The following is a 15,194-nucleotide window of genomic DNA, read 5'->3' on the forward strand; positions in this document are numbered from 1 at the left end:
ATTGAATGCCTCCACCGGTATGTCCCCTCAGAGCAGTGAAATATCCATGCAGTTGCAAGCAGCCAAATCCCCCTTAGGCAAAAACACCACCCCAATCACACATACACAAACATGCACACACAAACCTCTGTCCATTGCCAGACTTCACAGATATATTCTGTGTACTGTTGAATTTTCACAAATGTGTCCTTTCAAGCAGCAAGCTTTGCAGGCAGTCTCCACGCCCTGCTGCGTTTGAAGACCCCAGTCAGTCTATCGCCGCATAAGTACGTGTGCGACATGTTTCTGTCTGAAGTCAAGCTTTTCAAGCATCCAGTGCCAGCTACCTCTCTCTGTGCCATGTCTGCCAATCCTTTCTGCTGGCCATTGCTCCCTCCCTGCCACCCCACATCCTCTCCACATCCACGTCCTCTCTTTGAAGCTAGTCGATGAATCCCTCCATGACTCTGTGAGCTGTGAGAGCCTCAATTTACACCCCAAAGCCTGCTTTTCTGTCAGTCCTTTTGTACGGTTGTTCTTGTTTGTTTGCTGGCATGAAGCATGAGGAGAGAGCCTGGTTATGTTGCTATCAAACACTGTGGTGTAGTCTGTTTGGCCTGTGGTATTTTTTTGTATTAAGAAAGGGAGGAAGACTTCAACACAGGCTTATAAAAATGTGTTGAGACGGACATATGAAGCCACTGGTTTTGGTGATAAACAACTGTGCATTAGGCCCTTGCACCTTTCTTCATACACTTTCGTCACAGCCATGGAGTGTGCTATAGTCACGTGCACACTAAGTTTTAGTGAGATGTGATTTCCTGGGGCCACAAGTATGCAAAAGCTGACAAGAGTTGTTGTCATGCAGTGCAGTGATGTACATTAACTGTGGACCACACTGTGTGAAATTCATGTAGTGTGGAAGATGATGGCTTTAGGCTGGACAGAGCATAAATATTTTTAAAAGCAAACTCAAGACCTACCCTTTTAGTCTCGCTTTTAACTGAGTTTTATTTTTATTCTTAACAGTTGAATTAATTAAATTATTATCTATTTCAAATGTAAGTCACTGTTCTTCTACTTTATTTATTTATGTACTTATTTATTTATTTTAAGTATAGCATCTTATGTTCTTTTAATGGTTTAATATTTTAGAGTTTTATTATCTTAGAAATGTATTTTATTTTGGTGATTTTAATTTCCTGTGTTGAGTTTTAACATCTTATTTTACCTCCAGTGTTTCCTCATTAAGATATCATGAGAGCGTTTCCTCAGTTCGTTCAGCAACTTCTTTTTGTATTTATTTATTTATTTTTATTTTATTTTATTGTTTATATTACTATTGTTGCATATATTGTATTCTTAACCTTAGGATTGTGGGCAGGGTTTGGGGTTGGGTCTGGGAGTGGGATCTTTTTCTCCATTTATTCTTTTTTAGGTTGTTTTTATGTACAGCACTTTGTGTTACAATGCCATTGTATGAAAAGCACTTTATGAATAAAGTCTGATTAAGGCTATTCTATTACATAGCACTATGACCTTAACTAAATATGAAACAGCTATGTATAAAAGCCACGCTCTTCATCATACATGTGACATTTGGAGAAGATCGAACATTTTATCCGGGCAGCCCTTTTCTGTTACGTGGTGTTATGTAGAATTTGCAGCTGATTAAACATCACATGTAAGAGTCGAACAACTTCATGTGTCATGCTGCCAGGGAGACGCCCTTCAGTGCAGCCTCAAGCTTTTAATCCTCAAGGTGTCTTCAGTAAGCTTACCAAATTTCAAGTGGATTAGAGACAAAACCCTGAGGAGGAGTCTGTTCAAATATGAACTCTAAATCACTGAAATGATGCTTTAATTTGAAAAACTAACTAAATTGACTGTCCTCCTGTTGGGTTTTGGGTATGGATGCAAGAGGCTTTTTTTGTAGATCTTGGCATGCCTAATATATATGCCAAATTTTAAATGTGTAGGTTAAAGTAACTGTATGGGGATTCCTTTTTTAAATATTTCAAGGGGACACAAGGATTCAAGGATTCTTCATTGTCATTTTGACCATATGAAAAGGAAAAGAACAAAATACAGCACTCAGGTCTGTGTAAAATTAAATACTGGGGACATTTTGCCCAAGCTGTCCATGAGACCATCCAAGTACTGAATTATACCCCAAATCTGATAAGTATGCAACATTTGGTGAGTTATAGGGCATGGTAAAGCAGGAATACAAGAAGAAGAAAGAAACATTCCTTATATTCCAATAAGCTCCTTGCACTGCTTTTGGTATTCTGACCCAAATAATTACGTTTCACGTTTAACTCTTAATAGTCCACAGACATTTACAGATTAAAAGACAATGTGCCGTGGGGGTTTTAGTCGTTGAGTGCCACTGGGACCAGTGCCCTTCTAGCCCTGTATCAGGATTTCTAGGGTTTTTTTTCTGGTCTGAATACATTTATTCATTTTTGTCTCTTCTTTAACATATCCATTTGTTTTTATGACTATTTTCAGTCTTTTCACACCTTCATTAATCATTGTCTTGGTGGTTTTGCATCTCTTTGGATCGTTGTTGGGCCTGTCACATCTTTACCCACCTCTAAATCCCTACCACTGCTTGAGCAGAACAATTTCTGTTATTATTACAAACATGATCAAACTATTTTCTTCCCTTCTTTCATTTCCTTTTCTCTTTTTCTATCATTAACTAGGTATCATTACCCTTTATCTACCTCTTTATTTTCCATTTCTTGTTCCTGGGTTTCGCAGACTTTCCAGCGCTTGCTCTTTAAGTAGCAGCCCTCCCCGAGGCTTCACAGCTGTTTCTGGCATATCACAGCGTTTCATCTTTTAAGTCATAACATTTACTCGGCTCAATACGAAATCCAATTTCTTTTACAAATAAATTAGACATCAGCCAGCCTTTCAGGTAATTGACACCAGGGAGCGAAATTAGCAATTAAGTGGTTTTCAGGCTTGCTATTTACACATGTGATCGCACCCAATTATCCACAAACAACATACCCGGTCATATGCTTGAATTGTCCTTGTCCAGCCATTTGTAAGTGTGGCTGCCAGGGACACAATTTGATGGATATTTGATGGCCCGCTTACGTATCGACAATGATTGAAAATTTGTCAAACTGGAGCTCATACGGTGTCAGTAGAGCATTACATTTGTGTGAAAGGGTCTCTTCAATGAGCAGATTGAACAGTGAATGCTCTGTCTGTGTCCTGGCTCAGCTGAACGACTGAATTTCCTCCAGATCATTGTGGTTTCTGAACAATGAAGGCTCACAAGAAACAGGATTTTTGTTTCTGGGTCTTCGCCAAATTTGTGGAATTTCTCAGATGAAGTCTCTTTATCCCTCCATTTCAGTCATTCTTGTTCTTCCCTTCTCTTTGTAGGTATCCATTCCCGACCGTCTTCAGTACATGCAGTAAGAAGGACCTGGCTGCCAGTCTGGAGAAAGGTGTGGGGATGTGTTTGTACAACATGCCAGAGGTGAAGGTGCTCTATGGTGGACAGAAGTGCGGCAATGGCTACGTGGAGGAGGGAGAGGAGTGTGACTGTGGAGAGCCTGAGGTAAGATCCAGAGCAAAGGCGTTTGAGTGAATCAGTCTCCAACACCGTGGTTGTGATCTGCAGCTGTAAGAATGCAAAGCAGTGCGTAAAAGAACGAAGAAAGAAGTGTTTTTGCCCCATAAAGACAAAAAGTTGTCAGAAAATCTATTTAAATGGCAAAACACTATTCAGCATTGAAAAGTTAATGTTATTCAGTTAAATTTAATGGTAGTGCTTACCATGAAATGTCCAAAAAACATGCTTTATCATTCCAAAGAGCCCCTTGAAAATCAATATGTTGATACTTTAAAGTAAGGAATCACCAGGTTTAAATTATCAAGTGAAAAAGGACAACACTTGTACTCTTCTAACTCAAAGCCCCTTTTGCAAAACCAAAGAAAAGGATGGTAACTGTCCTGCAAGCAATAATCCACAACCACAGAAAGTCTCCACGGGTCATTAGACCCCCTCCCAACAAATCACAACAAACCTCAAGTTTAACTTTCCCTTGACATTGATGTTGTTATTTGGGCTTGAAAGTGTTGAAAGCTGCTGTGCCAAAAAGAAAAAAAATCTAAAAGCTCAACAGCCCGCCAGAGGCCTCCCATGTAAGAGTTTTATTTACATCACACCTCCTGTCCCACATGTGCTGAACAGTGCTCTGACAGGTTGCCACGGGGATGTCATATCCCTGTTGAAGGCCCATTAATCAAAGCACTGTCCAACTGTGACAAAGGAAACAAACAAAAGTCTAATCCAGCCGAGGCTGAAATAAGCTTTTTTTGGCTGTGCCACCCAAACAACAGGGCACGCTCTGATACATGTATCCAGCCCCACACACACTCACACACACAATTGGACACACATATGAGGGCTCTTTGGGAGGTAAAGTGAGTATAACATATGGAAAGCATGTATCAATTGCTTGCAGCCAGGGCAGTAGAGTGAAGCCTAACCCCCACTGGGACTGATGATGAATTCATCATTTAATATCTCCCAAAGTTGATGGATTTCCCAGAGAAGATTTGCTGGAGAAATAAAGAAAAATGCTCCCTCACTATTCTTAAAATTACTTGTTTATATACAAAGATGTGAAACCCATAAATGTTCAATTTTTAATGATGAAAAATACACAGAGGCCGCAAACTTTCTTCTTAGAAGTTGAGGAAGACGTCCGATTTTTTCCGGCACTTTGTGTCCAGCTGCCCCTCCCTGTGAACTCAGTATTTGAGTTTATTTTTTCAAGTTTGAGCCTGTTTTCAGCTGGCAGAAAAATAAACCGATCAGCATTTGACGGTGAAATTGAACTAGATTCATAAACTTAATGTGGCAAAAAGTTCACACAAAAGTCAAATACGATAAATGATGACTTGATGACATTTAATACCCAAAGATCAATCCAGCATGAAACATCATAATGTGCTGAAAAATAAACTTTGTGGACTGTATGTTCAGCGCCATAACTCGTAAGGAAAAAGAGCGTGGTTCTTCTGTAATACCTGGCTTAAGGTGTGTGTAAATCATCTAAAAAACATACAAGGGTTTGTTCTATTTTCCTGTCTGTAAACTATCTCATTGATAGACATGCAGCAGGACAAGAATAACAGAGCTGAACATTCTGACATCCTCACCTTCATCATGAACTTTCATGAACTTCTCTGGCTGGTAAAAGCAAACAACAAAACAGTTATTATTGTTTCCCCAAACCTGAATCATTTATGAAAAGAGCTGCTGAATATAACGATGGTATTAAAATTGAATTAATTGACTTCTTTTTGCTCAACTCACAGACATTCATGTTTTCCCATTTTATTCTACAATTATTGAAGCAGAATCTTTTTGAATCCTTGTCGTAAATAATTAAATGTATCCCATATTCGCAGGTAAGCTAACTTATAAATAAGAAAAACTCACAAACCAGAACGGTAATGACTTTGAGATGAATTTGGATTTATATTCATAAGCTGTAGCTCAAACCTGAAAATAAGATCACAGAGGCAGATATGAAATGTTGATGAAGTCTGTATCTGATTGATTGAAACGACAACTGTGGCCTACTGAGTTTTACAACTTCTGCTTGTCAAGCTATTACCTCAGAAAACCTGAGGTCCTGATGCAGAGCTGTTCGTTTAGTAAGCTTTAAGTTCAATATAAAAGTTAAATCAGGAGATTTTCTTAAATTAAAATGATTAGCGGGATAATTCCTTTATAGAGCCCGAACACACATAGACAGTCTGCTTTCAGTTCTAAGGCAGTGTTAAACGAGCTTTTTAAAGAAGTGCATACACAAAACAACATACAGCATAGACCTTAATCTAAGCTGTTACCAAGTCAGTGTAAAGCTCCTGAGGTAGACCTTTTCATATTGTTATGTAACACACTGATATTGATGATGATGATGCATTTTATTTATAGGCACCTTTCTTGACACTCAAGGTCACCTTACAACATTAAAACAGAGTTTAAATAACAAACAGTAAAAAAAATACAATTTAAAAAGTTTTAAGAGAATGGACAGTGGAGTTGTGGTCAGATGGAGTTTAAACAGATGAGTTTTGAGTTTGGATTTAAAATGTGGGAGTGAATCGGTATTACGGAGGTCAGGTGGGAGAGAGTTCCAGAGCTGGGGAACAGAGCAGCTGAAGGCTCTGCTCCCCATGGTAACAAGGCAAGCAGGGGGGACAGTGAGGTGGATGGAGGAGGAGGATCTGATAGGGTTAGGGTGTGGCAGTATGGAGGAGGTCAGTGAGATATGGAGGGGCAAGGTTGTGTATGGATTTTAAGGTGAGGAGAAGTTTTATTTGATATTGATAGTATGAATTTAAGTCTTTCTATATATTTTCATAATCCATATATTGAGCATAACGTTAGTTCAGGCAGGCCGCAAAGTCAAGCTCAGCACACAGTACATCAGCTGCTTTTAACGCCAGCCGAGCTCAGCTGATGACATCCACACAACCAATTAGCAAATATCAAGATGGGCGCTCTCTTTAATTGTTTTTTTTAGCCTGCCTTCTCTTACTGCTTCTCCTGCAAACAACTTTGCAACCCACCTCCACTCCAGCTCCTCCTTTTATGCTGTGTCTGATTTTATAGGGGAGGTGTGCTCTCCCCATCTCATGATTTGGTATTCCACATAGGCAGGTGGAAAGGCAGGGGGCTCCCAGAACAGAGCCATACCACCAAATATAACTTATTCCATGCAAATTATTCATACTTTTGACAAGAGTGGTCCTGACTGAACTCACTTTTAGTCCTGTATGCATTTTCATCAGCAACCAAATAAGTACATGAACATGGAAGGGAATGCACTTTACAAGGCAGTAAACTTAGAAGTTGAAGTAGAGAAATACGATTAGCAGACCAGAGAGGCGACTTTGACTTGCAGCTAGATATAGAAACAGAGATATCATGCATTGCCGACCACTTACTCTGATGAATGAAAGGTGACCTTTCCCAAGTTGAAGGTTTGCTGCTTACAGTGGGAGTTAAAATTGTCACTTCCATCTGAGGAATCATAGGTGTTACCTTATACTCTTCAGACGGCATTTAAGAGAGCTTTTATCGTACAGTCATTGCCTTCTTTGACCCGGCTGTTATCAAACATGATGCGGTCGTGACTAAACCATCAGATTGAAATCCAGGCTCTGCCTCTCAGTGGTGTTATTGAACATCAGAAGAAAACATCTCATACATCAGATATTAACAGTGATGCCTTATGTTAAAAAAAGAAGCAGACTCACTGTTAGATTTACAGTAAGGTATTTTTTAACACCTGTAACCGATGCAAAGGTAGATTGACAGAAAACACTTCTTTCATGTGCAGTTTAAGATTAGCTAAGATATAAGAAGTACCGCCTTGTCCACAGGGGGCGCCAAATTTGACACAAACAGAAAGTTCCTTACAGGAGCTTTAAACTCCGCCGCCCGCCTGCTCACCCACACCCACTCCCGTGACCACATCACCCCTGTCCTCCAAAACCTCCACTGGCTCCTATCAAACAGCGCATACATTTTAAAATCCTCCTCCTCACCCACAAAGCCCTCCATAACCAGGCCCCATCTTACCTCACCGACCTGCTCCACCACCACACCCCCTCCCGTAACCTCTGATACTCCAGCGACCACCTCTTCTCCCTACCACCTGACACCAAGCACCGAACCTGGGGGGACAGAGCTTTCTCTGTCGCCGCCCCCACCCTCTGGAATGCCTTACCACTTAACCTTCAAAACTGCCCCAACCTGTGCACCTTCAAATCACTCACCAAAACCCACCTATTTAGAGCTGCTTTTAATGTATGATTGCTTTTAAATGTATTTTATTCATGTTTTTATTATGCTGTTGTTTTATATGATGTTTTATCCTTTGTGCAGCGTCTTTGAGTTTTTAGAAAAGCACTTTATAAATAAAATGTATTATTATTATTATTATTATTATTATTATTATTATTATTATTATTATTATTATTATAAGCAAGCTACAGCTGAGATACTGCTAGAACAAATCTGTATTTTCTGTAAACCAGGAACAAGATCCTACATAGGATTAGCTGCTGGAGTCCATCATAACCTTGATCAGCTTAAGTATTGTTTTAGGGTTATTTAGTCTTTTTTCTGTCTAAGCCTGACTGATTTAGCAATAGTTAGAGGATTATATGACCATGTACCCCATCATTAGGAGACAGCTGTAGGTAGTATTTAAGTGGAGTCATTGTGTTTGACCACCAACAAACCAACTACATCTCTGTTAGTTTGTCCTTCCATAACCTCCGTGATGCCACCACTAATGGTTTGTTTGTTTTATCAGCCAGCCCACTTAGTCCGAGACTTTAAAGCAACCTTTTCTCTCCTCTCTAAACAATATGTCAGGGCAGAGAGGTAAACAGTCAGTCTCTATAAAACCACACATCGGCTGAAGATTAGACTTCCAAGAGCCGGGCTGCCTTCAGTTCCCTGCCTTTAGCCCAACTCGTATACCTCAAAGCCCCACAAGTGAAGCAGCCACGTAGATAGAAGATAAATGCTGGTGGGAGTTGTTTTCTCCTCAAAAGTGCGATGCCAGACTATGCTTGGAAAACAACGCTGATGTGTTTTGGCATCAAATGAAAGATAAATATCACAACTCCTCCCTGAAGTCCTCTGAAGCATTCCTCCCCCTTTGTCTTCTCCTTGTGTATCCTCTCTCTTCTCTTCTGCTGGCAGACAGCTGATCTTGTCATTGTGGTAAAGTGGCTGCAATCTTCACCTCTTAAGGGCTTTCAAGTCCCCCTCCAGCTCTGGTCCACCACATTATAGTAGTCACTCTACCACTCCACCTACATCATATCAGAGTAGACCTTAACGTAAGCTCTCCCAACCGCTGCATTTGATTTTGATCCAATGCTCCCACTTTTCTGACCACCACATGGGTCATCACATAAAACCCCCTCCTCTTTACAAAGGTCTTGTGAAAATTCCCAAATCTAGAACATGTGAGCCTTAATTCATAGGTCTCCACTCAAAGGTCTCCAGGTCAGGTTGAGGAAGGCAGGAATCCCCGGACAGGAAGTGCACTCTTCTGACCTTTGGGTCTTGATCTGACAGAGACCAGCTGACCGGGGAACTCCAGAGCAGCAGTGATCAGGTCCACATGTTTTAACCATTTTGTATTCTTTTCCCCTAGGAATGCTTGAACCCATGCTGCAATGCCACCACATGCACGCTGAAGGGAGACGCAGTGTGTGCCCACGGACAGTGCTGTGAAGACTGCCAGGTACCACTTTTTATTCAAGTCCACCTCTGTCTCATGCATCCCTCTTTAATTTTGCACTTCCTCATACCAATTTACATTCCCTTCTTCTTTTCTGAAAGCTAGAAAAGTTCTGAAAATATATTTTTTGTTCCTCTGAACATTACACAAAGCTTCACTCAGCAGAGATCCACTTTTTTCATTTCCAAACTGAAGTGAATGACGTAAAACTTTCTGAAGCTCTATCAGTTTTCTCTGACTGGTTATTAAGAGACTCATAATAGATCGACCTCGTATGTAATTTAACATCTAAGGTCAGTTCATTCAAACTTTGTAGATTCCACCTCAATAGGCAGGTTTCAATAGAAGCCGAGTTCTCAAGTTGGATTACATAACTTTCTCCAAGTTATTAGTGGGTTTTGCTTTGACATGGAAATCTAATTTATTGGTATCTCAGATGTGAGTCCTCTCTTTGAAGAGAGGCACTATTTAAGATGATTAAATATATGAAGCAAACTTATTGTGTCTTTTTACCCATTTCTGTACAGAACTCAATTTAAGGCAAAAAAATAAGTAATTTGCTCTGCTTCATAAAAAAGTACATTTTAGCTCAAAGCTCAAGGCTGAGACGCCATGAGACTAATTTTTTCATCAAAAGACATCTGAAAAAGTAAGATCGTCTTATATTCAGGGTTCAGTAATCAAATGTCAATATTTCTCTGTAAGTACCCTTCATGACTGAGGCCAGCCATCACTCACTGCTATAATGCCAGGTGGATGAGAGACAGAGAGACACGGTGAACAAAGTTGCTCAAAAGTAGGACAAGTTAACCAGAAGTAGAGGTGGAGTCATGATCATTTTTTTTTTTAACTTTATTGCCACAGTTTCCAAACAACAGGCAATTTATAAATACACAAAAACAGTTTCACCTTCAGATTGGGCCCCACAGAAAGATATTAGCTGAGCAGTCCTACACAGGGTGGAACATGCACACATCAGCCATACATTGACACTCACAGTCATCCTCATTTACATATTATGCAGGTACACACAGGTAGACGTACCATTCACATGACACTTAATAATACGTACATACAGACATACATACAGTATACCTGGCTTAACATGCACACATAAAGATTGACCTTAATAAAAGCCATCTAGCAAGATTTATAGAGATGAAAATCCAAATAATAAATTATAAGTCCTAATTAAAATAATCAGTAACTGTTCTCCATCTTCTTTGAAATGATACTTTTTTTAAACAGTCATTACTGCAGCAGAGACATTAGGAGAACTGTCCAACAACCAAGAAACATGTCATCAAAGAGTGTTATGTATAAAGATGACAAGCCTGAAAAGATCATCTTAAAATGCATGCAAGTGTGTGACTGAAAAACAGAAAAAAGGTATATCCATTAACTCACCAATCTTCCATCCAGTACACTTCAGGTTATTTCATTTTTATGGCATTCAAATGCTGATATCAGAAGTGCTTCATTTACATAAGTTTATTTTAAAAGATATTCAATGGGTTTGTTTTTTTCTTTATTGCAAGTTGACATTTTTTCTCTATAAAAACAAAATTTCGTCTTCGAAGAGTCGGAACAAATATCCCACATGCACATGCCTTGGTCCTCAAGTGGGCAACCCAGGTTAAATTCCAACCTTGTCTGCATATCACTCCCCTGCTCTCTGGTTTCCTGCTCAATCTGTCCTATCCTCGCCAAATAAAGGCATGGAAACCTCCAGATTTTATTTTATTTTCTAAAGGAAAGAGGGGGGTTCTAAAAATCAGGGTCATCCTATATTTAAGCCAATACTGCAAGCAAGAAGTGTTGCATTTCATTTCATGTTTAAATGATCTCTCACGGCAGTATTAAAGAGCAGATCTAGATCCCACATAACCAAAGTCTAAACATAAGAGCCAGGTCAACTGGCAAGCACAGCAAGCACCTTCCCTGTCTTAGAGCAATGTTCAATAACAGAAATGTTGTGCATTAGTTTACCTCTCATTTCAAAGGACATTTCTCCGTGTACGATGTGTCTTGAAAAATAGTGCTTTCATATTTTTCTGTTTAGCAAGGCTTGAATAGTAAAACCAAACGAATGATCCCAATCAACGCAATTTTAAACATTTATCCATATAAGGTGATAAAGAATCAACCTTCTGCAGTGATCAACAGCCAGGCAGTTAAGGCTGAGCAGCTCTCTGAGCTCTGTGATCGATGAGAGATTGACTTTCAAGCTCCAGGTTGTTTGTGAAAAAGCCTGCCAGCGCATCCACGTGTTTTCAGAGGCTTTGAAATTTTAATATTTACTTTTATGATGATCTTTTACTCTTGCTTTATTGAATCTGTTTTAACATTCTCCTTGGTCTCTGGGTCCGGGTCTCTCAGCATTAAGAGTCTAACAGAAACCGACAGCAGAGCATTGCTAAAGTGTGTGGAAAAACTGCAGGCTCAATGACCTAACACACCGAACAAAGTAAGGACTTAAAAAAAGACTGTCATGGCTGACCGCAGTCATCCCTTTTATCAGAGTTAAAGCTGCTACTATCTGTCTGCAGATACAGCCTGGCAGCATGCAACAAAGACACTTAAAGACTCATTTGTCTCAGCTGCTGTTCGCTCTGTAAATGACTAACTGTGTGCTAGAGTTAATTGTGTGTTTTTAACTAGCTGTGTTTATTGTCCAATGAACTTTATCTATTATAATGTCTTTAATGCTGTGTTCATTGTTCGCCTGATGGATGGATGGATACTTCACTGCTGACTGCACAACAAATTGACCCTCACAGGGATAATAAATACTAACCTCAACCTTGAACCTTAAGTCCCTTAAGTCTCTTTAACGTGTTCTACGTTTTTGTTGTTATTAGGAGGTGGACCACTGAAAAGTGGGGGTAATCATCCTTCAGTTCATCCTTTAGTTTAGTCCTCACTTTGAATAGCAATGGTGAAATTGACAACTGAGAAAAGTTTGCTTGTTTGGTTCTGTTTTCCACCATGCCTGCTCAACATCTCTTTCTGTATCTTATATTGAAGGAGGACAGTGTCCACCCGTTGGTCCATCACCAACACTCTTAAATTGGTGACCATTCAATATATATATTAACATTCATTCCCAGAGGATAAAGTCTTAAGACTTTGGAGATCCCTTAATGATTTATTTATTTATTTATTTAAAAGGACCATGCATATTAATTTACACTGTAAATATGCCAGAATTAGCCAAAAGGATAGTTTACATCCGCAGTCCCTTACCAGATGTTAAAAAGGCTCCCGAAAAAGATCAAGATTAAACAAAGATAAAATAGAGTAAAATAAGATCAAATAAGAAGGTAGAGGAGAAACCAAAACACAAACAAACAAGGCAGGGCAAGGCAAGGCAGCTTTATTTGTATAGACAGGAAATGTGGGGTATAGAGAGAGGGGGCATGAGAAGACATGCAGCAAATGGTCGTAGCCAGAGTCGAACCAGCGACCTCTGCAAAAAGGATTATAGCCTCTTTATATGGGGTGTGTTTCGACCGCTAGGCCACCGGCACCCCTATATTTGTGGTTTTTAAGGAAAAGTCCCATCACCTGTTAAGTGGGTTTTCTCTAAACGTGCTGTTATTACTTCTAGCATACAAGGTGCCTACTATGTTTCAAATATTCCTGTCCTGGTTGCAACAGCTTTGTAATGTTTGAATCAGGATCGGTCTAGGGAGATGGTCGTGTAATATGAGTCTGGTTCTGTTTGATGTTTCTGCCTATTAAAAGGGAGTTTTTCCTTGCTGTTGTAAATTGCTAAATGCTGCAAAGTGCTCTGGTAGATCAAGACGAGATCAGACAGAGTCCTGCCTGTTAGATGGGTCTGGATCTTATCCTGTCTTGATGTTGGGTCTTTGTTTATGATATAACATAGAGTATGGTCTAGACCTGGTTTGATTGTAAAGCATTTGTTGTGATCTGGCACTATATAAATAAAGATTGATTGATTCATTTAAGATATAACAGAAAATCAAGCAAGACCTGGACTCTCAATGACATCAGCACTGTGGCAGATTTCATGTCTGAGACATCGTCCTGACTGAACTTTTTCTGTCCATAGCTGAAACCTGCTGGAACCCTGTGTAGAGAGTCCAGTAACTCCTGTGACCTGCCAGAGTTCTGTACCGGTGCCAACCCTCACTGCCCGGCCAATGTTTATCTGCATGACGGGCACGCCTGCCACATCGTTGAAGGATACTGCTACAACGGCATCTGCCAGACTCATGAGCAACAATGCATCACCCTGTGGGGACCTGGTAAATCAATGACTGCTTTTTGGTTTGACTGTGTACCAAATCCTTACTTTTACAAGAGAGCGCCACACTTCATTTTGAGAGGATTTTTATTCAGTCAATTCTTTGTATGTCTTTGTGTCTAGGAGCCAAGCCTGCCCCTGGGATATGCTTCCAGCGAGTCAACTCAGCAGGGGATCCTTATGGGAACTGTGGGAAGGACTCCAAAGGCTCCTTTGCCAAATGTGATGCGAGGTAAGACTCTGCAGCTGCAGCGAGACGATAGAGGTACACTGAAATCACGGTTGCAAAACACAACTGATTAACTTAAGTGGTGTCATTAGTAATCATCATTACCTCGTGAAATCTGACATGTAATCTTCAAACAAAAGTTTACCGGGGTGAAAAATGTAATTTAAGAAAGATAGCAGCTAATTACATTTAGAGAAAGTCTTTCTGAATCATTTCATGCTATTCTTGTTGGCTAATTGTTCTGAAGATCTTCCCCCTTTGGGTGAGTTCTGTAATCATGGTCTTTGCTAATTGATGTAATTGCTCTAATGGCCGCAGGACTGAAGAATTAGCTTTTCATCTTTCTCCTCTGTTACTTATCTTAGTCAGTGACTGACAGGCTTTTTTAATTAAGTGTTTCCCTATGAGTGTCTTAATGCATGTTTGTTTCTGTTTGGATGTGTGTGTGTGTGTGCAGGGATGCAAAGTGTGGCAAAATTCAGTGTCAAGGAGGCGCAAACCGACCAGTGATTGGAACAAACGCTGTTTCCATTGAAACCAACATCCCGCTACAAGAAGGAGGACGTATTCTCTGTCGAGGAACACACGTCTACCTAGGTGACGACATGCCCGATCCTGGACTGGTTCTCTCTGGTACAAAATGTGGAGACGGCATGGTGAGTGATGAAGGGCATCATTTAATTCTGAAGAGACAGAGAGCTGGGATGTTTATGCTTCTTCTTCAGTGGTGAAGAGTCGATCACAGTGCTGATGTACAGAGACAAACAGTCATTCACACTTACACTCTACCCACGGGTAATTTAGAGTCTTCAATTAAACCAGTGAGCATGTCTTTGGGCTGTGGGAGAGAACCCTGTGTACATGGAGAGAGCCCACACATGCAAACTCTGAACAGAGAGGCTCCCGACAAAGAAGATCCTCAAGACTTGAAACACAGTCTCAGGAGTGAACTTCAGTAGAACAATTATAAAATAATACCTAAACTGTGTAATATAAACTGAGAGGTATAATCTCTGCCACTCTGAGGTCATCTTTCCTATTGTTTGATCCTCCACAAACGCCTCCTTCAAATGCTCTTTGAAGCAGCTTTTAGCTTGTTGTTAATTATCATATAATCAGAGGATGTAGCTACATTATTTGTCTCCTGCAGACACCAAGAGGCTTATAACTCCATAAGTTTACTGTAGTTTTCTGTAAGAAGCCAAGCTTATGAGTACTGCAGTTCAGACACAGATAAGTGATCCTCTCTACAAAGAAAGGGCTGATACATTTCAATGTGTAATATGTAAAGAGCGCCTCATGCCTCGGGCAGGGCGAATGGACAAGAACCTCATGGCAACCATTATTTTATGAAAAAATTTCTCCTCCTGAGTGCTGCCCTGAAAAACCTCCCTCACCA

The 15,194-nt window shown here is 40.1% G+C and overlaps 1 protein-coding gene across 1 annotated transcript in view; it reads left to right on the top strand.

The window, feature by feature from the left end:
- The window catches only part of adam12 (ADAM metallopeptidase domain 12), a 124,560-nt gene that overhangs the window by 87,849 nt on the left and 21,517 nt on the right, over nt 1-15,194 (top strand). The window contains exons 12-16 of the mRNA XM_034681058.1: nt 3,388-3,565; nt 9,207-9,296; nt 13,372-13,567; nt 13,690-13,798; nt 14,253-14,451. Of these exons, the coding sequence (XP_034536949.1) occupies nt 3,388-3,565; nt 9,207-9,296; nt 13,372-13,567; nt 13,690-13,798; nt 14,253-14,451 (772 nt within the window). The remainder of the gene's footprint in view (nt 1-3,387; nt 3,566-9,206; nt 9,297-13,371; nt 13,568-13,689; nt 13,799-14,252; nt 14,452-15,194) is intronic.

The sequence above is a fragment of the Notolabrus celidotus genome, chromosome 4 (assembly GCF_009762535.1).
Source record: "Notolabrus celidotus isolate fNotCel1 chromosome 4, fNotCel1.pri, whole genome shotgun sequence".
In the NCBI taxonomy this organism is placed as follows: domain Eukaryota; kingdom Metazoa; phylum Chordata; class Actinopteri; order Labriformes; family Labridae; genus Notolabrus; species Notolabrus celidotus.